Source organism: Lynx canadensis, chromosome C1 (genome assembly GCF_007474595.2).
Source record: "Lynx canadensis isolate LIC74 chromosome C1, mLynCan4.pri.v2, whole genome shotgun sequence".
NCBI lineage: Eukaryota > Metazoa > Chordata > Mammalia > Carnivora > Felidae > Lynx > Lynx canadensis.
The window spans coordinates 211,431,781-211,455,397 of NC_044310.1; the positions used below are offsets into that span (position 1 = coordinate 211,431,781).

Here is a 23,617-nt window from a genome sequence, read left to right on the forward strand (position 1 = left end):
TTCAGTTCAACTAACAAGGTCAGAGTAATAACACAATTTCATGAGACAGGGGCAAGACTGATGAATTCGGGCAAACCATCTCCAACCAGGGATCCCTTCCAGTGTTGGTCATCATCCAAATGGCATCTCCAGATGCCACCATGGCACTGAGAACACATGAGACCCCACGGCTCCCACCTGCAAGGACAATAGCACGCCCCCCGACAAGTTCCTTCCACCGTGGCACCTGCTACAGTGTTTGCAGGGCTCCACGCTCTCACCTTCTCCAGTCTTCGGGAGATTTCAGTTTGCAATTTTTTTAGAGCACGTGTGGCCTATCACTTAACATTGTCACCGCAAGATAATATTTCAGTGATTACTCAGCGCTGACATTTTATTATTTAATATTAAAATCCCATCAGAAATCCCTAGCCTGATAAGCTAAAAATGAGGTTTGAAAATAAAGCACCTGGCAAGTCTGATTTGCAGTCACCCAAAAGGCATTTTGTCAGATGGGAACTAATTATCAACCTGACATGATTTCAATCTGCTGTCATTTTATGAAATGGGATCGGTTTGCTCTCTATAAAGATGATCAGGATTGCCGCTTTTCAGCTAGACACCCAATTTCACCTATTCTCACGAGATTCTTCTATTATGCAAACTAGTGGTAAAGCAATTACATGCTCCAAAAGATTAAGACTAAAAATTTCACATTCAGAGAATTGTCATTGTCACCTCTTAAAATGTAAATTCTTGCCAGATGTTAAGATGCCTTTTTTATTTCACACAATGTCACCTAATGATCTGAGGAAGCAAACCCTCTGAAAGCAGTTTTATCTGCCAAGTCCGATGAGAGAACACTGACGGAACTCCAAGGCTCCACCCCGGGGACACCGCCTAATAACTGAAGGAACCATGGAAGGCAATACATGCTTCTTCGTTCAGTGGCTAGACATCCACTGTTACCAAGCTAAATGCTCCAGCTGGCCATGAAGGAAGTGTGAGTAGAAAGCAGGAGGAGAAAGTGGTATCTAAACAGGAGACGCTTTACCCTTCCGCGGCTTAAGAGGAAATGCTGGAATGTCCACGGATGGAAAGAAAGGGGAAGGGCTCTTAGCTACTCCATGCCAGGAAATGCGTCGCGTGCCTCTCATTTAATGCCCTCACACACACAGCAGACCACAGTCAGCAACTTGTCCCCACCTAGGCTGTGACAACAAGTGCAGTTGAGATGATGAGCATCTAAGATGCTATTCATAAAAACAAAAACTGTGGCCCAGAGATGTGCTGCCAGTTTCTTGTGGTGAGAGTCAACGGGAGGGGATCTCACAGACAAGTTCTCACTTCCCAGTGTGGAAAGAGAAAAGACCAGGAAATCTATTTTCTGTTTAGGACCCATGTAAGCCCCCTCTTACATGCTGATAAACTCTACCCCATAGTATTAAACAACATTTTAATACTATCAAGCCACACAAAGTAGCATTTATCATTAAGTAACTACATTCCATTTAAAGTGTGACAAATAAGCCAACTAGGAGAGCCTGGGTGGCTCAGTAGATTGAGCATCCAACTCTTGATTTTTGGCTCAGGTCATGATCCCAGGGTCATGGGATCAAGCCCTGTGTCAGGCTCCATGCTGAGCATGGAAACTGCTTAAGATTCTCTCTCTCTCTCTCTCTCTCTCTCTCTCTCATTCTCTCTCTCTCATTCTCTCTCTCTCATTCTCTCTCTGTCTCCTTCTGCCCCTCTACCCTGCACTCTCTCTCTCTCTAACAATAAACAAATGAATAAATAAACAAACAAACAAACATAAAAGTAAGCCACCTAAGTAGAAAATTTTAATATGATTAAGAAAGGAAGTCTGAGGAGAAGAGGAGGGGAAAACAAGGCTGGTTGCTGGGTTGGTAATGTTTGATTTTTCCTTCCCTGCAGGAAGCAGAACGCTCGGGAGACTGGGAATGAACTACTGAGGAAGATCCTGACGGAGAGATCCTGCTCCCGCTGGCTGGCGAGGGCGATCGCAGACTGTGTTCTGACCTGCTCAGGACTGGGAGCAGCGCACCCGTGAGTCACGGCATGAATGACACTGTTCTTCCCGGCACAACAGGTGCTTGCTCTGTTTGCAAGGCCAGTGGTCTCGGAGCTCTGTACTCCCAGCAGGCAAGAGTACCACGGGGCTTCCTCCTCGGCATGGCCCATTCCACGGCACACACACACTGCCACGCACGTGGAAGAAAACTGGCCCTCCACTGGGAAAGCCATTCCCATTTCCACCAGGGCTCTGACAGGACAGCACGGGTGTAAGCACAGAAAAGGCATCTCATGGCATCCACACAAGTGGAGAACCTTCTTCACCTCGACGTTTAATGGGAAACCCAAAAATGTTACTGTGATAGTTAATTTCGCGTGTTAACTTGGCTAAGCCACAGCACCCAAATATTTTGTCAAACACAAAGTTGCTGTGAAGGTACTTTTTGGATGAGATTAGTATTTTAAAAAGCAGCAGACTTTGAGTCAAGTGATTACCCTCCAAGATGCTGGAGGGTCTCATCCAGTCGATGAGAATTGGATCATCGGATCATCAGAATTGGATCGATGGATCCAGTTGAAGGCCTAAATGCAAAGACTGATGTTTCTTGAGAAGGCTGTAACATAGACACCCTGCCTGAGTTTCCAGCCTGACAGCTTGCACTAAAGATTTAGAACCTGCCAGTTCTCACAATTACATGAGCCGATTTAAAATCAGTCACTATCTCTCAATATTTCTCTCTTTTGCTCTCTCCAAATATGTACCGTTTTTCTCTCCGTTACCTATTTACATCATCATATATATATGATGTCATCGCATAAAATGTCAATCCCACGATTTCTTAGAAAACCAGAGAACTAGGGCAGCCTGTGTGGCTCAGTCGGTTAAGAGTCCGACTTGGGCTCAGGTCATGATCTCATGGCTCATGAGTTTGAGTCTTGCATCGGGCTCTGTGTTGACAGCTCAGAGCCTGGGCCTGCTTCATATTCTGTGTCTCCCTCTCTCTCTTTGCCCCTCCCCTGCTCACACTGGCTCTCTCTCTCTCTCAAATATAAATAAACATTAAAAAAATGTTTTAAAAGAAAACCAGAGGACTAGAAGTTTACCTGAGAAAGGTTTTTCAACCCCCTCTATGCTTAGTTGCAATTCCTACTAATTCCTTGCATTGATTCATGAGTATGAGATGTGCCCCTAGCATGTTCTGGGCGTGGAGCCACGGCCCCTGGGTTGGAATCTGCATTCAGTCCCCTTCTGGGTATGTGGCCACCGGGATACGACTGAAGCAAACAGGAGGCATATTTAATAGATGTGGCTTGACGCCATCTACCTTGCAGGGAGGGCACTGAAAGGACCAGACATGTGAAACACCAAAAACCTAGGAAGATTCGTGCTCACTACATGGCGGTTTGGGGCTGCTACAAGGTTACTGATAAAATAACTTCCTCCTACCCCCAGTGGGGAGAGAGACATGTGCAAAGACAATTAATATGTTTTAAAGACCAGACAAGTGATATTGAAAGTAGCTGTTGAACTTCATAATTTTTTTAAATGTTTATTGTTGAGACAGAAAGAGAGAGACAGAATACGAGCCAGGGAGGGGCAGAGAGAGAGGGAGACACAGAATCCGAAGCGGGCTCCAGGCTCTGAGCTGTCAGCACAGAGCCCGATGCGGGGCTCGAACTCACAGACCGAGAGATCATGACCTGAGCTGAAGGCAGGTGCTTAACCGACTGAGCCACCCAGGTGCCCTGACTGTTGGACTTCAGGGGGCGGAAAGCTGATTCAGCCCAGGAGAAGATGACGGGTGAAACGGGGTGACAGGGAGCAGGCATCTGGGTGGAAGGCGCGAGCAGAACCAGGACTCAAGCAAAACCGGGGAAGTGGCCGCCACACCGACGGGCCAGGCGCCTGTGAAAGGAATCACGCTTCAAAGCCTTTCGTAGGGCTAGCTCATGCACGTGTGGAGACGCAGGCAGGAGAGAAGGGACACAGAAGAGCTGCCCACGTGTGTTCTTTCCAGACCACACAGGTAGGTTGTGCAGATACACATTTTGACTGGTGACCCACTCTGACTTCAGAGTAGCAAAACGTACAATAATAAAAAATCAGTCAAATGCAGAGGATCTTTGGAAAATAAATGATGGGATTTTCGCACATTTGCACAGGGCGTCACAGGTCCCATGACACATACTGTGCACAGAGGAAGAATTTAAATAGATGAGAAAATTCTAAATGGATTGCGTCCTGTTTTTTATGCCTATTAGGATGGAAAAACACTCTCCATTAACCTAAGAACACAGTATTAAACGACACAGAATCCAGTAAAAGCTCTGGAGTGACCTCTAGTAAATCGTCAAAAAATAATTAAGCTGTTATGAGATTAAGCCTGTTTTTAATTTTCCTCATTTTGCTTACTTGGATTTTCTTACTTTTCCGCAATGACTGTGAACTGCTCACGAAGAGGGAGAGGGTGTTTTTTGGAGGGCACTGGTCGGGATGAGCACTGGGTGCTGTATCGAAGCCAGTGTGACAATAAATTATATTTAAAAAATGAAAAAAATAAATAAAAACAATTAACTGAAAAAAAACACACAAAAAACAAAAAACAAAAAACAAAGAAAAAAACACGAGCCCTGCCAACCATAAGCCTGAAGAGAAAGTGTGTCATAAACGAGCGGCGTTCAGTTACACGTACAAGCGAACGCACTCGACGAGCCAACGTCTGCTTGGATGCAAACGACGAGTTACAAGTCTGAGACTGGAGACAGAAAAGACCTGCGGTGCACGAGGGAACCCACCTGGGTCACAGAGGCATTTGTAGCTGGTGCCCACGCTGCGGCAGGTGCCGTGCGCGCAGGGGCTGAGAGCACAGAAGTCCACCAGCTGGGCGCACGTGGGCCCCGTGAAGCCCGCGCTGCAACTGCAGGTGAAGTGCACGCCGTCCGCGTGGCAGGTGCCGTTGTTCTGACACGGTGACGAGGCGCACGGGTCCACCTTTTCTTCGCAGGCCGATCCGAAGTACCCTGCCGGAAAACACAGAGCCCGGGAAGGATTAAAAAAATAAAAATTAAATTGTGTTCACACAGAATAGCTAGGAGACCGGGTCCATACTTCTTCACTTTTCCCCCACTGTGAACTGATCAATGCATTTAACGGCTTCCGCGTTCGGATCACCCAACGACCCGGGTAAGGCAGGTTTTCTTAGCTTTGCGGACCGTGGGTTAAAATATTAAGCTCGTGTTTCCAGTTTGTTGAAATGTAAGACACAGGACTACTTAGATGTACAGACATACGGGGACATGAAAGTATTTACAAGTAAACAGGTGTATATGTATGTGTGTGTCTGCAGAGTCTAGAAAGATGCCAAACATAAATTAATGATGATTACCTTCAGGAAAGTGGGATTGGGGTAAGTGGAGGGCTTTCTCTTACTTCATACACACTGCTGGGGGAAAGACATCCCTTGCTTTGCTTCAAAAAAGATATAATTCTGAATTTAAAAAGTTAAACCCATATAAAAGAGTAAACAATGAAAAAAATCCCCCACCAATATCCCTTACACCCCATTCTTTTCTCTAGAAGCAGCCACGGTTAGCGGTTTCTTGAACATACACCTTTTTTCAAGCTGGTTACCATAATGGATAAGCTGTGTTGTATCCACAGAATGGGATATTACTCAGCAGTAAAAGGGAGCTAAGCTTCTACTCTTGCTACAGTGTGGATGCACCTCAAAAAATGACACCAGCTAAGAGAAAGCAGTTAAAAAAACAACACACAGGGGCAAGGGGCACCTGGGCAGCTCAGTCAGTTGAGCTTCCAACTCTTGATTTCGGCTCAGATCATGATCTCACAGTTTGTGGGGTTGAGCCCTGGCTTGGGCTTTGCATTGGCAGTGTGGAGCCTGCTTGGGATTCTGTCTCTCTGCCCCCACCCCCAGGCTTGCTCACACGCTCTCTCTCTCTCTCTCTCTCTCTCTCTCTCTCAAAAATAAATAAATAAATAAATAAACATTAAAAAAAACCAACACATATTGTGTGACTCCACTTATAAGAAATGTCCAGAAAAAACAAATCTAGACAGAAAACAGATCAGTGCTTGCCTGGGGCTGGGTGGGAAGAGGGACTGACTTTGGCCATGAGCAGTCTTTGGGGTTGATGTAAATGTTCCAATATCGCATTGCGGTGACACATTTACTAAAATGCATTGAGTTGTATACTTAAGATGAATGAAATTTATGATATCTAAATTGTACCTTAATAAAGCATTAAAATTTTTAAAAATATTAAACGTGCTAATTGTGGGGGCACCTGGGTGCTTTAGTCGTTGAGCGTCCAACTCTTGATTTCCACTTAGGTCATGATCTCACGGTTCGTGAGTTCAAGCCGAGTCATGCTCTGTGCTGACAGTGCGGAGCCAGCCTGGGATTCTCTCTCCCTCTCCCTTTGCTCCTTCCCCGCATACACTCATGCCCTCCTTCTAAAATAAATAAACTTTTTTTTTTGACGTTTATTTATTTTTGAGAGACAGAGCATGAGCAGGGGAGGGGCAGAGAGAGAGAGAGAGAGACACAGAATCCAAAGCAGGCTCCAGGCTCTGAGCTGCCAGCACAGAGCCCGACGTGGGGTTTGAACCCACGAACTGCTATATCATGACCTAAGCTGAAGTCGGATGCTTAACCGACTGAGCTACCCAGGCACCCCAATTAATAAACTTTAAAATATATATAAATAAAATAAATGTGCTAATTGCGTGGGTGATTTCTATTCTGTTTTCTGTATGTATGTTTCAGTATTTCTCAATTTAAAAAAATTATGTACATATATGTGGGTCTGTAGGTTTGTGCGTCCATGCGGAGACTTGACAATGCTTTAGTAAAACCTAGCCTTCCTCTACCAGTTTAAGAGCAGCTTGAAAATTAAATGAAGGTTGTTCAAATTTTAGAAACAAAAGTTAAATAATTTTACTAATAGTTTTTATTCCAATATTCTCTTCAACTTCTCTCGTCTACATTTAAGTTTGTATTTCCCCATCTTCACACAGAACTCCTAGCAATGCTGGCAATTTCTGTTGTTACCGTTAAAGACATGGTGAATATATTAAACAAACAAAAATAGCTCCCAGACTTAATTATCTGAAGCATCCCTCATAAATAGGCATAATCAACCTGGTAGTTTTCCAAACAGAATAGAAAATTTTTTTTTCAAAATCCAATACTATTCAACATTTTATAAAGTTCCCAGTAGTTTTTTTTTTTTTAATTTTAGAGATCATATTAAAAATGTACTACATCAGTTTTAATAACCCTTGAACTCCCCAAGGAGTCCCTTCATGGCCTGGAGTGGAATATAACTCCATCTTTCATGAGACGTGTTCCATTTTACTCTGACTGAAAAGGAGATACTTAATACGTATTGCCATAGGACAAACAGCAACCAAGGCAAGCCTGACCTCTCTAACCTGCTGCCTCCGCCAGAAAAGAGCTGAAATTATGTTCTTCATAAAGTTGTTGTGAGTTCTAAAAGGATATGTAGCAAAACTCCCAAAACCGCTCCTGTTCTAATGCGGAATAAATGAATTCAATAAAAATGGTGATAATAACAACAGATGACATCCACTGGGGGCTCACATGCACAGTTGGTGCTAAGCCTTTACGTGCATTATGTCATCTAAGCCCGCCCTAACTGTATGATAAAAGAACTCTTAGTAACTCTACTTAATGATGAGACATTAGAAACACGAAGTAGCCTGGGCAGGTCTATGTAGCTAGTAGAGGGCAGAGCTGGGATTCAACGCCTGAGCTCCTACTACTTGCTCCACTGCACAGAAATCAGCAATGGGCCAATTAAGCCGTCGGGATCTAAAAACACAACCAAGACTCTTGTTTTCTATCCTGTGTGTACCTTGATGGAGAAAGAAATAGGAGACTGATCGATCAAGTCAAAATTAAAAAAAAGCAACAACACAAAGTTTAGAAAGGCAATCACGAGATTCAAGTCCATATACTCCATTACAGATATTCACATAATCCACATAGAATATCCCAAGTAGCAAGAAAGATAGTAAATACGCAAGGAGATGCGAAGGGTCGTGACTGGGGCGAGCCCATATCTCAATAAGGCCAAGAGGAGTGTGGGAAAGTCAACATAAATGAGGGCACTGGTCAGAGGCCAGAGCACGAACCGTCCTGTGTGCCTCAGTAACGAGGGCGCCTTTCATTCTGAAGCCACAGGACGTCATCTATTCACGTTTTGTTGATATCCCTAATTGCAAGCAATGTGGAGGGCGAATTAGTGGTGGTCAAGACCAGAGACAGGAAACCAGGTGTTTGCCGGCGTAATTGGGGTGAGAGGTTATGAGGAACAATTTGCAGCAATAGGGATGAAGAATGTGAGACCGACAATAAATGCTTTCACAAGCAACACGGTCAGTTCAGGCACCAATTAGATGGCAGGGGAAAGAAAGAGAAGAGAAACCAGGTAACAGGAGCCAAAAATTCAAACGTCAGCAGGGGTCAGGCAGGTAGTGTTGATGAAGGAAGTGGGGCTGTTGGAAGACAGACAGCAAGGAGCGGGAGGGACGGTGGCAAACTGCGGCACGCGTGCTCCTGGAGTGCATTCCAAAGTGGGTGGCTGTCACTCACCTGAGGCCAACCGTGCCATTTGGAAGGTGGATCCGGTTGCCAGATCTTCTGAATGTTCAAGAAATATCTGAAATCTTGATTCTTGTTTGAACCCCTCCTATTTTAAAATGTCGGTAAGTCGGGTGGGGTGGGGGGGTGGTTGCGCCTGGGTGGCTCAGTCGGTTAAGTACCCGACTTCGGCTCAGGTCATGATCTCCTGGCTTGTGGGCTCGAACCCTGTGACAGCTCAGAGCCTGGAGCCTGCTTCAGATTCTGTGTCTCCCTCTCTCTCTGCCCCTCTGCCACTCACACTCTGGAGCGCTCTCTCTCTCTCTCTCCCTCTCTCTCTCTCTCTCAAAAATAAATACACATTAAAATGCTGTTGGTAAGTCATTTCTCAGGCAAGTAAAACATGTCTGTGGGCCCCTGTATATGCGCCTTCTCTGTGTGACCTAACGTTAAGCGCAGGCTTTGGAGCCAAAGGGAACTGGGGCTGAATACCATCTCTGCCCACTAGTAACTGTGGGACCGTGGGCAAGTCCTTAATCATCCTTGACCTCATGTTTCTGTATTCACGGAATGGGGATGATAATGCCTACAACATATGGTTTTCATGAAGCTTAAATGAAAAACTCTGGAAAACATTTGGCACAGTGACTGGCAAATAATAAGCGTTCAGTAAGAAGCAGCTATAATTATAATGTGTTTCCAGACTGGGGCACAGTGTGGATGGTGTTGTTACCAACTGCAATGGTAAACAAGGAGGAGACTCCCAGTGCAGAGTGACGAAGTCGGCTCTGTGCGTGTTGAGCTGAGGCACTTTGGTTGTTCAGGACTCCCTTGACTACAGATCTAGTGCTCAGGGAAAGAGATATGATGCAGAGGACATGGAGTAGGGGTCAGATGCATACAGATGGGAACCAAATTCACAGGTGTGGATGCTAACACTTGACGCCAGTGTCTGGAAGAGAGTCCTCACTAGAACCTGACCGTGCTGTCACCCTGATCTCCGATTTTCAGCCACCATTACTATAAGAAGTAAATGTCTATTGTTTAAGCCAACCGTCTATGGTATTGCCATAGAAGCCCAAGCTAAGACACCATTGCTTTGACCAGAAAATTCTCCATTTCCATCACCTAAGCAATTGTCATCCTCTTAACGACATGACATCCTTTGTAAATGACTCACATCTTCCCTAGCCACCTCTTAAAGGACCTTCCCACGAGAGAAAAAGACAAAGTTGCATAGCACAAGAAACGCAAAGCCAGGAAACCAAAGTCTGCATCTTCTTACTAGCTGTGTGACCTTGGGCAAAGTACTTAATCATTCTGTGCTTTAATTTTCTTACATAAGAAATAAGGATGACCCCTGCTGCGTAGGATTAAATAGGATGGCAGGTGGGGCTCAATAAACGTTGGATTCACCTTCCTTTAAGCAGTGGTTCTGGGGAAATTCCAAATTGCCTGTACACCCAGAGTCTGTGGTCAGGGCACGGGAGAGAGGCCGGCCTGTCAGCCGATCTCTGCAACATAATCGAACTTCACATGTGCATGAGTCCTTCAGGGTGGAGTCCCCGGATATATCCCAGAGGGAGCGTTTTGGAATCGAGTGGTGTTCACACGCTGATCTCAAAACACGTGCACAGCTATTGGGTCGTCCAGTAAGGCTGACAAGTGGAGGTGGGGTCCTAGAGCAAACAGTTGAGGGAAGAGGTGAGAGGCGGGGCCATCTCCGGCAGCATTTCTGCACAGGCTCAAAAGGGCAATCTGCTGAAACAGTGTCTGTTAATGGAAAACACTTGTCCATACCAGGCACCGTTCCAAGTGTTTTAGCTAAAATAACTCATTTAACCCTAGTACGAATTCTATGAGCTAAGTACTATTATTTCCTTTTCAAATGGGTAAACAGAGGCACAGAAAGACCAAGTAACTTGCCAACGTTACACAGCTAGTAAATGGCAGGGATGAGATTGGGTTTAGGCAGTCTGATTCCAAAATCCAAGCTTCTGACTGGTACTTGTTGCTGTAACGCTCGAGGTCTGGGGTGCAGCAGAAGGGCCGAGAATGTGAAAACACGTAATCCAGGATCTGTCAGAGCTCTGTCACTTGCTGGCTGGCAGAAAAGGGCCTGTTGTAGCAGAGGACGTGCAGCACAAAGGGCTTGCTGTCTCCGATATCTGTCTCCTCTGCTTTCACTGCAATTGTGCATCTGGTCACAAAGCTGCACAGAATAATGGCTACATCCACCCGCCTCTTCTGCAGCTAGACGTAAGCCTGCAGCTACATTCTGGATAATGGGATATACATGGAAACCTCTTGAGGTTGCTTCTGAGAAACGTCCTTAGAAGAGAGTTGGCATGCAACTTCATTTTATCCCTTCATTCATTCTACTGTCTGGACCGTAGCTATGATGCCTGAGTTTTTTCCCACTTTGGTAGAAAAATAAGCCAGAGACAATAATGCTCAGCGAACCCCGGGAAGGGTAAATTCAAAGAAAACAAGCAAGTATATCATAGTCAAAGTACTGATCACCAAAAATTAGATTAAAAAAAATAGATTAAAAGTATCCAGAAGAAAAGACAAAATACATACACTGAACAATGAAAAGAATTACAGATGACTTTTCATTAGGATCTATGGAGGCAAAAGACAATAAAATTATCTCATTAAGGTACTGAAAGAATAAACCTATCTCCAAGAATTCTATGTCCAGGGAAAATAACTTCAGATAATGGGAGTTAATTAAGACATTTTCTAGTAAACAACAGCTGAGAGAATGTGTTGCCAACATATCTACCTTACCATAAAAATATGAAAGAGTGTTATTAAAGCGGAATATAAATGATAACAGATAGAAACTCAAGTTTATAGGAAGAAATAAAGAGCACTGGAAATGGCACATTTGGGGCTAGCTAAGCTTTTTTTTTCTTTATTTAAAAACAACTGGCTATTTAAAGCAAAATTAGCAACACTGAATTATGATGTTATAACCTACTTAGCAGGAAAATACAGAACAACAATAGAATAAAGAATGAGGAAGGAAGTTGATAGAATTATACTGTCATTAGCTACTTTAATGCCCAGAGCAACCACTAAACAAAAATAAGAAATTAAGGGGTGCCTGGGTGGCTCAGTCAGTTGAGCGTCTGACTTCAGCCCAGGTCATGACCTCATAGTTCATGGGTTCAAGCCCCCCATCAGGCTCTGTGCTGACAGCTCGGAGCCTGGAGCCTTCTTCGGATTCTGTGTCTCCCTCTCTCTCTGCCCCTCTCCCACTCGCACTCTGTGTCTCTGTCTCTCAAAAATGAATAAATGTCATTAAAAATTTTTTTTAAAAAGAAAGAAAAGACAAAACAAAACCAAAGACAACAGCAAAAAACAAAGATATGGCTAAAAAAGTCCACTGAAGAGAAAAAAATAATTTCTAAATACTCAATTTTCCCAAAGAAAGAATAAAACCTAGAACATAGGAGATGAATAGAAAACAAATAGCAATAAGGTAAACTTAGATCCCACCCTATTGATAACGGCATTGAAAAGAAATGACTAACAATGCAAAGATCGTCAGACGGGCAAAGAAAGCACGACCTAATTACATGTTCCCTAAGAGAAACTCATAAGGAGGGACATTCAACGTGAAAAAATGGACAATCCCTCAGGAAGATATAACAACCCTCAATGTGCAGACCTAATAAGAGAACTTTAGAATACATGAAAGAAAAAAAAAAAACAAAAAAAACTGCCAGAGGGAGAAACAGATCCCATCAGAGAAGGACTTCTTTCTTCTTACCTGATAGAATAAACTGACAAAATGAGCTCGTGTCTACAATATTTCAAAACACTATGGACCATCTTGACCTAATGAATATTAATATAAAACTATACCCAAGCCAGATCGCAAATTCTTTACACATGCACATGAAACAAGTCAGTTACCTCAACAGATGTGTCAAAAATCATTTGACAAAAAATCAATGTCCATTCAATACTTGTAAAAGGGGGAAAAACTATCAGCAAACTAAAATAGAAGGTCATTTCCTCCATCTGACAGGGCATAAATGAAAACCTTCACATTTATTTTAATGTTTATTTTATTTTTGAGAGAGAGAGAGAGAGACAGAGTGTCAGCAGGGGAGGGGCAGAGAGAGAGGGAGACACAGAATCCGAAGCAGGCTCCAGGCTCCAGGCTCCGAGCTGTCAACACAGAGCCCGATGCGGGGCTTGAACTCAGGAACCGTGAGATAGATACCTGAGTGGAAGTCGGATGCTGAACCGACTGAGACACCCAGGTGCCCCGAAAACCTTCACATTTAACAGTGAAATAATGAGCAATCTCCCCTAAGATAGAGAACAAACCAAAGGAAAATAATTTTTTTTGTACAAATTGACAAAGGTGGCTCTATACTTTGTACCGACATGCGAGGGACCTAGAAACGCCAAAACCATGCTGGAAAGAGGAAAAGAGACCAACTGGGAGGATTACTCTAGCTGACTCCGAAGCTTAGGATAAAGCTACAGTAATCAAACCACAATTATCTGGAGTGCCTATTGTTTGCCACGAAACCAAATTCTGATTCGTAAACCATGTCAGCGCAGATCAAGTAACTCTTCTTTCAGGTCTTAGCTTCCTCATTTGTTAAAAATGGAGGTGAGAGGACAGCTGTGTAAGCCAAATAGTTATACTAATAGAGGAAAAGGAAGAGGAATCTTTTCATGAACAATAATCAATTTATCGTATATTAATAAGTAAGTGGTATCCACTAATATTATTATGATTAATAATTATTAGTGGTAATAGCAAATATTGAGTTCTTATTATATACCAGACACTACGCTAAGCCATCGGTACCTATTATCTCGATTTATCACAACTACTGGCTCAATCAGAGTCTACTATTACCCACTTGGACAGAAGAAGGGCTTAGAGACTAGATGTCAGGGAACTAGTCCAGGGACATCAATTAGTACGTGAGAAAAGCAAAATTCAAACTGAGGTCTGTATGACTCCACATCTGTGCTCTTAAGCCTCATGCTAGGAAGAGAATTGGTCTCAAAGCATTTGAAAAGTTGAAGGTGCTATGCTAGCAAAAGAAATTACAGCCAGATTAAACCCATCGGTATCCGAAATTCTTTAAGATGGCTTTAGAAAATGGAAATCATGGGGCCCCTGGGGTGGCTCAGTCGCTTAAGCGTCCGACTTCGGCTCAGGTCATGATCTCACGGTTCGTGGATTCGAGCCCCGCATCGAGCTCTGTGCTGACAGCTCAGAGCCTGGAGCCTGCTTCGGATTCTGTGTCTCCTTCTCTCTCTGCCCCTCCCCAGCTCACGCTCTGTCTCTCTCTATCTCTCCTTCAAAAATACATTAAAAAAAAAAAAAAAGAAAAGAAAAGAAAATGGAAATCATGGGCCCCTGGGTGGCTCAGTTGGTTAAGCGTCCAACTCTTGATTCTGGCTCAGGTCATGATCTGAGGGTTGTGAGATGGAACCCTGCGTTGGGCTCCTTGCAGAGCCTGTTTAAGATTCTCTCTCTTCCTCTCTCTGCCCCCTCTCCCACTTGTACTCTCTCTCTCTCTTCCTAAAACAATTAAAGAAAAAGAAAAGAAAATGGAAATCACTTAGCACTTGTAAATTTTGAACTCTGTGCTTTTGAAATGTTCTGGGACTAACTGGTTCTCAGTATTGCCAATGCCACGTGAGGGATACTTTTTAAATATGGTTATTAAACTTGAGTTCTAAGGAATAAACATATCACATGTACTACCAACTTCTTACAAAACCAGAAGTCATCTTTAAAATCACCCAAGTACCAGACTTGGAGCCAACATGCCAACCAATGCAGGCATGGCCTCCCAACTGGCCCATCAAGGCCAGATGTTGGCTGGTTTATGGGTCTTGTTATAATACATGTTACACACAGGTGAATATGTAAGTTCTTGAAACTCTGAATCAAATCTGGCTTGTAAACAGGATACTGACTACAGAAAGCTTGAATGTTACCTGAACTGTAGTCTCAAAAACTGAACTGTAGTCCAGGTAAAGAAACAATGTATATTCAATTTCTAGATCTACAAATGAGTTCCTATGTAAGTGATCCCAAAACAGATACAGTGTTTTAGGGGTCTGATTTCCTTATGTAAAAATACAGAAGTCTGTGACTCAAAGCTAAGACAAAGATTACTAGAAAGGGCACTTCTGCGTGAATTTACAGAGCACAATGCCGTTCTGTGAGTGCTGACAGAAAGGTATCTTACACCATAAGGTAGAAAAGACCCATCTTCAGCTGAGACTCCAGCCAGTACAGACATCAACTTTCCAAGAAACATTCCAAAAATGAACCAAGATTTTCATTCCCCCGTTTTCTCCTCTGCCTCTCCCTTCCCCTCCACCCCCTCGGTTTCTCCACATAGACACACACTACATACAAAGAATTCCAAACTCCACATTCAATCCTAGGAACCTCTCAGCTTTTGCCTGTTCCTGCAAAATGCTATAACTCTAAAAGCAATTATTTTAGATAGCCTGTGGTAAAGTTTCACTTCCTATCAACATAACTCTTTTAGAGCTTTGACAAGTCAATCTATCAATAATGATCTCTTAAGGTAAATGTTTCTTGAAAATTCCACTCGCAGAATATGCAAACCAAATCAGTCACGATGGCAAAGGCTAGAGAGCTGGAAAACAAACTTTAACATTCTTGGATTCAACCCCTTTCACGGGCACATTGAGACTCCGCAACATGGAGGACAAAGGGAATACTGCTTCGTGCAATATGGTACTACAGGCAATAAAAATAATAATAGTAATGTTTCTGAAATGACTAAAAGATTAATAAATGATCCACACTGGAGAAATAACATGGGGTCCCAACTGGAACCTAATGAGCAAATATACTTGGATCTACAATCCTACTTGAAGGGTAGAAAAAGAAAAGTTGTTTAATAATGTTAATTGACAGGTGCAGAGAGGATAATGAAGACAGTGATATTCCTTGTTTGCGACAGTCTCTTTCTAGTCATACAAACTTCATACGATAGACATCAGAAAACCTTGGAAAGAAAACACAATAGCCCCAGGGAAAAACTCAAACACACGGAAACAATGCCAGCAGTCGAGAGATGGAGAACAACTCACAGCAACACGGGGAAAGTTTAGAAAAGGGTGAAAGATGAGAGGATTAAAATGGAAAACAAACAAGGCAGGACTATGCAAAAAAAAAATCTAAGGGAAGAGGGGTTACTGCAACACTGTGATTTAGCTAGTTGACTGTTGCTTCAAATTCTGGATCTGAACCAGTATTTATATGAATATGCCTGCTGAGCATTTGTTACATGTGAATAAAGAAATCCACACCCTTGATATACACACATTATGGAAATCAGATATTTGAAACCAAAGGAAACATTCCGGGACCATTTCAAGCTGCTAGACCATGAAGTCACTTGATCTAGAAAGCTACGGAGATGTCAGAAGTTTGCAGTATTAATAAGGGGGAAACGGGTTACACGATACTGGCATTCTTGCTGATGCTGTCACTTAAATATTAACTCGTGATTTCACTGTCTTGGCAAATGGCCCACGTACCTGGTTGCTTCCTGTCCCCCAACCCCATGTCTAACAAATCAGTGGATATTAATAGATTCTACCTTCAAAATGCTTCCTGAACGCAAACACTGCTTCATTTCTGCTGCCACCGCTCCAGTCAAAGCCACAATTATTTCCTCATCTTTACAACAGTTTCCTTGGATGAGATTCCCAAGTCTATTTTACCCCTACAAACAGTAAGAATATTTGCTCACAATTCAATATTATCAGTGCTTCCGATTACTCTTAGAATCAAATTTGTACAGCCCGGCTGGGGTAACACTATGGCATGAACACTATGCCCCCGCCTTCTCTAGGAGCTGGCCCCACCGGCCTGGCCTCCATTCAGCGCCCAGAAACGACAAGCCATTCCCCACCTAGAGCCTGGCCACATGTCACTTCTACTCCCTGGAAGTTGCCACTCCCACCTGCTTACACTTGACCTTTTCGTTCCTGGCTTTCATGTTAGACAGGCGGGTCTGCCCTGACCACCCCATTCTGGGGACGTATCCTTTTCTTACTCTGGATCGCAGAACCCCGATCACTGCCTTCGTAGCACTTTGCCAAATTTGTGATGACACAGTTGTGTTGGTTTACTTGTCTATCATCAGTCCCCCACCCCCAACAAGAACATACGCTTCCCGGAGAAGGAGCCACATTCGTTCCTCAGCCTTGAGCCCCAGCACCTGGCATAGTGGCCACTCAGTAAATAATCACAGAATGAAGGAACAGATGAATGAAGAGATGAGTGACAGAAGACATATTCTAACAGATCTGTTACAAGGCACTATGAAAAGGGTAAATGTTAGTCATTAGCGGTTTTGATTACAGATACACGAATGAGCAATCACTGAATCACGATGAAGGGACGAAACTTAGCTCATCTCGGTGCCTCGATGAGCAGCAAAGGGAAGCAAGGAGAAGGAAGTATCTCGACTCTCAAAGAACTTATTCTTCAGGGGCGCCTGGGTGGCGCAGTCGGTTGGGCGTCCGACTTCAGCCAGGTCACGATCTCGCGGTCCGGGAGTTCGAGCCCCGCGTCGGGCTCTGGGCTGATGGCTCAGAGCCTGGAGCCTGTTTCCGGTTCTGTGTCTCCCTCTCTCTCTGCCCCTCCCCTGTTCATGCTCTGTCTCTCTCTGTCCCAAAAATAAATAAACGTTGAAAAAAGAACTTATTCTTCAAAGAAGAGACCAGGAGGACACATCTAGAATGATGAACAGACAACCTGAGGCTGTTTCTTCTTTCTCCAAACACTTATGGAATGGTTCAGCCTGGTGTGAGGTTGGAGGGACCTGCCCAGGCCGTCTGCCCGGGATGAGCGTGTGGTACGGGCTCTAAGCGCATCAGTGATTCAAAAGAAGGACGGATTGTGACAGGGGTGGGTGGACCAGCAAAACCTCACGGGAGAGCTGGGTGTTGCACTGGGCCCAGAGAAAGCCCGAGATTTGGCTGGGCAGACAAGGAAGACAAATGATATTAGAATGAGAGAGGAGGTTTTGGCCAATGTTTATGGAAAACATTAATTGGGACCACACTTGTTCTGGTCCTAGGAAAGCAGACAGTTATGCAAGATAAAGAGAAAAGGGAGAACATCTAGGAAAAGCAATTACAAACCCCTACGATGTAACAGACCCAAGATGATTGCATTTACCATGTGACTTTTAATTCGTAAGAGAATCCATCTGAGAGGCTAAAAATCACCTTAAGGACTTTTTCTTTAGCAGGACAAAAAGACAAATTTAGATCTAAGAGAGAGGAAAATGAAAAATAACTAGGAAATGGTCAGAGGAGTGTTAAATCAACTTTTCCCCAGTTTAGACTAAATAGATAAGAGACCAAAGAGATAAAACTTAGGGCAGATGGGTTACATGAGCAAAAATAATTGGCTATTAATAATGGAAATTTAGGGGGTTAGTTAGAAAGTTTTGCGGTTTTCTTTGGGCGCTTACTTATCTAACCTCCAGTAACAGAGACCAGCCATGTACCAGGCACTGCTTCAGACCTTAGATTTCAGTGAGGAAAACAGACAATAGAGAAGTAAAGAGATATCCTTAACTAGTGCCACATGCTACTGAGGCAGGTAAGAGGTAGAGAATACTGGGGCTGTCTTAAATACGGTGGTGAGGGAGATCTCAATGGCCTGAGGGACTGATCCATAGTCAAGTCCGGAGCAAGGTTTCCAGCAAAAACAGCATCAGGTGCAAATGCCCCAAATAGCCTTGTGTTCTGAGGTGAATGGTGCCGCCTGGAGGACAATCCCCAAGCCCCTGCTGTGTTTGAAGAACAGTGGGAGGCAGATGACACTCGAAAGAAGTGGGAAAAGCAGGGAGTAGTAAGAAATGAGGTCCAAGAGGTTGCCAGGGATGTGTTGGCCCTACACCACACTTTGGGTGAGCAATTACCTGAGATCTGAGAGGCAGGGAGTGAAAATGTGGGATCTACATTTTAGAAGGGTCACTTTGCCTACTGTGTGGAGATCAGACTGTAGAGGGCAAGAGTAAACCAGAAAGAATACTCCAGAAGCTACTGTAGGAGACCAGAGAGGAACCTGGGAACCCCCAAGAGGCTGGGAATCCTGCACAAACCGTATAGCCATTCTCTCTGACGTGAACAACAACAAGAAATTTGCCCTGAAAGCTAGCCACAGGATTGCCTTCCGCATGCGTGAAAAACGTTTCCACTCTTTGTAGAAATTGAGACTGGAGAAAAGCGAAAGACAAAAAAAGATAGAAACTAAGAAATGGGACACGGGAGGGAGACACAGGTGCTGAATACCCACCTACCGCGTACTACCCAACAGCTCCAGGAGATGGGTGTTACCCTTTACACATAAGGACACTGAAGCCCGGAGGGTTAAGTAATTTTGTCCAAAGCCATCTGGAAATGGACAGAAGTGAAATTCCACACAAATATGCCCTTCTCGAATGATGTGGATTTTGAGCCTTAGTTCCTTCATCTGCTTAAACAAAAATGACACTCATTTTCATGAATTTCATACATGCTGATACGTGACAATACGTGGCATAGCACAGTTTCCACTTGCACACAGAGAACACCGAGGGAGCGAACGCCCGAGAGAACTCTGTGTTCTTCAGCCACAGAGGTTCTCAGCCCTGGTTGCAGGCTAGAACCACTGGAGAGCTTTGAGAATGATGCCTGGTTCCCACCTCGGGGATACTGACTTAACTGGTCGGGGGTGGGGCCTGCCATCAGGATTTTTCTTAAGGAGAATGTACCTTTCCTTCATACGGTTTATTTTCTGCTGGTAGCCACAGAGTTTCTTGTATTTAGTCATGAGGAAGAAAATGTATAAACTACTATTACATTTCAGAACTGTCTTTTTGCTCTGAACCAATACAGATCTTTGTGCCCAGTGCCATCACATTCGACCACTACAGCATTAATTCACTACTTTTACTCTCCTAACTTTCATTGATTATCCTTAATTGTGACAACTATACACTGACTTCCCTCTGGGAAGCAACATACCTCTTTTCTCAGCCCCTAAGAGTTTGGAGGGAATTGACTCCAAATGCCAGCTCCAAGAGTGACTTTGTGTCTGAGACTTGGCCAGCCAAAGCAGTCCATTCCCTGGCCGGTGGTAAGCCAATGTCTCAATTCAGAACACTCTAAGTCAGCCCCGTGGCTTTTGCTGGGAGAAGACAAACTCTTCCCCACCCATCTTCAGAATGGAGCCAACACAGGAAAGCAGAAGGAAGACTGCTAGAGAGAGAAAAATTCAGGCTTGCTGACATTATTTGAGCTTCTGGATCAAGCCATGCCTGAATTCATCATGCGTATTTGCTACAGAGCCAGTACACTCCTCCCCCCCACCCCCTGCCCCTCACATTTTCTGGTCTATTTATCTATTGTTGAAAAATCAAGATTTTTAATGGATACAGACGTGCTGTAAAAGTTACTCTGTGTGAAAACAAAAGGCTACCGCCTTTCCCTAGTCAATCCTCCTGATAAAAAGTAATTGATTAAAAATAATAAATGGATGGTAAGAGTAAGGGAAAGACGGATACTCAAGGGCAGCTACGGTCTGAGGAGATGGGGAAACACAAAGAAGACACCTTCACAAGTGAGAGAATTCTCAAAGACTTCAAACAGAAGATGAGGGTTGCTGTTTCTTTTTTTTTTTTTTTTTTTTTTTCTAATTTCCTGGGATTTCTTCAACTGGGTCTCACCTCTGCAACTGGACCACAAGGTTTCCAGGTTTACAAAAGTTACATACAACTTTGTGAGCCTCTGTCCTAAGGAAACAGATGAAAAACGCATAAAAAATACACGTACAAAATATTCTCCGCAACACGACAAAAAAAAAAAATAGCCAAAAAAAGGAACCTCAATGTCCCCTTTGCAAACTCCATTTCCTCAGGGATCCCAAAGGTGGCGTTCCTCACTTTGTCCTGGTCAGTCTTTCCTTCCCCACTGGGTGCTTCCCCCGGGTGGCTTCACACAAGCCCGTGGCTCAGATTAGGCTCTGGACTCAACCTCTCAAACTTAACCTCTCCAGACCAGCACTCTCTCCATGCTTCAGGTTCACTTACTTAGCTGACTGCTCGATGCTTCCTCTGGATGTTTCATGGGTTCGTTCAATTCATGTCCCATACGGAACTTCCCACCCTCTCCTCAAAGCTGCTCGCCATCCCGCAGCACCCCATACATGCACTTGCCTACAGCTTTCTGAAGTCTGCCTTGTCCCTGTGGTCCCTCTCCTCCTTCTCCTTCTTCAGCCAGTCTGTCCACTTCTATCTCCACTGTCACCTCCCCATTTCATCCCACCGTGACTGCTCACCTAAATTACCGTGTGAGGTTCCAAACAGGGTTCTCTGACTCTTGTCCTCCTCTGATCCATTATTCCTCCTTCAGCCACTGTAATTTCTCCCAAACGCTAAAGCTCTGCCCCTCCCCTGCTGAAACTAATCACGGTGCCCCCCCACAACACTGTCGGGTGGAGTCTGATCCCTTTGTCGTGAGTTTGAAGGCCTGATCCCCTTGTGGTGGTGTTTGAAGGCCTGATCCCCGTGTCGTGTGTTTGAAGGCCTGCTGGGCTGGCTTCTACGCCAGTCCCTCACCCATGCCGCCCACACTCCATCACATTCTGCGAACAGCTCTGCTGAGCTCCATTTTGTTCTTCAAACCTGGCACCCCCTCTCTGCTGCACCTTCCCGCATGCTATCGATGTTCTCTTCCTGGGAGACTGTCCTCTCCCAACAGGCCTAACTTACTCATCTTGGTGCTGCCTTCCCTTTAGGTCTCTGTTGAAACATCACTTCCCTTGGAACATTTCCTGACTTTTCTTCTAGCCCCCGGTCTGGGTGGGGGGCCCCCTTCCGAAGCACACTGGATCATCCCAGCAGAGCTCGGCCACATCCCTGATTATAGTGCCTACATTGTCTCAAAAACCGTGAACCAGAGCCCCATCTGTCTTGTTCACTCCTAGATCCCTCATCATTAGCACAGTAAGTGCCGCAAAGTAGGTGATCAATAAATAGTATGTGGACGATTAGGTCGTTCATTAAATCCATTATGCCACATTCATATGATGGTATAAAATGCAGCCACTAAGAACAGTTCTTTAAGAAAATAATGAACGATACAGGAGAACATTTGGAACACATTGTTCAGTTTAAGGAGCTCATTACAAAAGAGAATGCACAGTAAGATCCAATTTTAGTTTTTCCAAATGCACATTAAAAAGAGACTTCAAAGATAGTTGCCTAAAATTCAAAGTGATCTCTCATGGGGATGGAATCATACGGGTGTTTCTTTATCTTTGAGCTCATCTGAGCACTGGATTCTCTGATAGCGAAGGGAAAAATGATAAAACTATTTAAAGTGTGATATGAAGTCCCAGACTGTAACAGAGCAGAGGGTGATGGTCAAATACAGTGAGAGGAGATAGTGGTGACATCAGCCCACGTGCATGCCCTGATGTACAGTGACCAGATGCATTACTAAGTGTAGAGTCAGGAGCTGAAGGTGAGGAAGGGACAAGGTCTTCATATAAATTACAACCAAACATACTTGGGGCAGTTAGAAGACAAGTGGAAAATGCTTCAAGAATGGGCTATGTGATGGGAGGGGAAACCTAAGCATCTATCTTTGGGGCCCTTTTATCAGTATGACATCAGGTCTCAGGACATGAGAACTTGGTTGGAAAAACCAAGCCAAAGAAAGAATTATTTAGCCAAAAATGGAAGATGATAAAGCAATTAACCAACATTCTTCTACTTTCACAGCTGTGTGCGTGTTCAATTCTCTTAGGCCGAGTCTCTCTGTCAGCCCCACCTTAACACGCTTATAGGACTCTGAGCCCAGATCTGAACTGTTCACAATAAGACCCAGGACCACATCGCATGGTACTTTGGTCCAAGTCAGACAAAAATTTGTCTCCAGCCTCTTCCAATTATCTAAAACAGAGTGAGTGTGTGTGTGTGTGTGTGTGTGTGTGTGTGTGTGTATATACACACACACACATACATACATATGCTTATGCATATGCATATACATATATATGAGTATATACGTATATGGAGATAAATTCTACTGCAGGGAAAAATAAAAATTATACTTACTTTTAGGATATTTGTATTTCTTTTTTTTTTCTTTAAATGTTTATTTATTTTTGAGAGACAGACAGACAAAGCATGAGCAGGGGAGGGGCAGAGAGAGAAGGAGAGAGGAATCTAAAGCAGGCTCCAGGCTCTGAGCTGTCAGCACAGAGCCCAACGTGGGCTGAACCCATGAGCTGTAAGATCATGACCTGAGCTGAAGTCTGACACTTAACTGACCGAGCCACCCAGTTGCCTCTAGAATATTTGTATTTCCATTGTAAAGGATCTTTGTTGCTATTAAAAACAATTATATGGGCATTCGGCTTCTTATATGGAGAAATAAGCTTTCTTAACAGATTGTCCCACAAATAACAACAGTTAGCTCCAGGCCAAATAACCCCACCACTACCTGGCTCTGGAAAGTGAACAAAAGTGGACAGGGTTTTAGAGGAAAGTCAGAACATAAAGGCAGCAGCTGGCATGGGGGTAGTTTCACGTTTGGGGAGCCCCACCCTGCAGGCAGCCTTGGATGTGACTATGGCCCAAGGACACAAAGACGCTAGCATTAAGCCTGCTAGGAACCAGCCAGGGACAGGCACACCATGAGGAATGGGAAAGGGTCCTAGGAAAGAAGACAGCCAGAGAAGGGATCCCCCAATTCTGTATATCAACTCTGCCCAAGTCTCTGATGACCCCTAAATCATGCCGAATGGGATCCTGGATGAGATCAGAGCCTCCCTTCCCAGCCACCCCCACCGGCCTCACTGCTAGCTTGAGTTTGCAATGAGTCTAACCAATGACAGTCACCTGGTTACATCAGTGGACCCTGGTTAACTCATCTTG

At 44.1% G+C, this 23,617-nt stretch overlaps 1 protein-coding gene across 1 annotated transcript in view; it reads right to left on the bottom strand.

Annotated features, from left to right (window-relative positions):
* DNER (delta/notch like EGF repeat containing) overlaps positions 1-23,617 on the bottom strand; it is a 186,979-nt gene that overhangs the window by 61,202 nt on the left and 102,160 nt on the right. Inside the window, exon 10 of the mRNA XM_032594126.1 lies at positions 4,810-5,034. Coding sequence (XP_032450017.1) covers positions 4,810-5,034 — 225 coding nt within the window. The remainder of the gene's footprint in view (positions 1-4,809; positions 5,035-23,617) is intronic.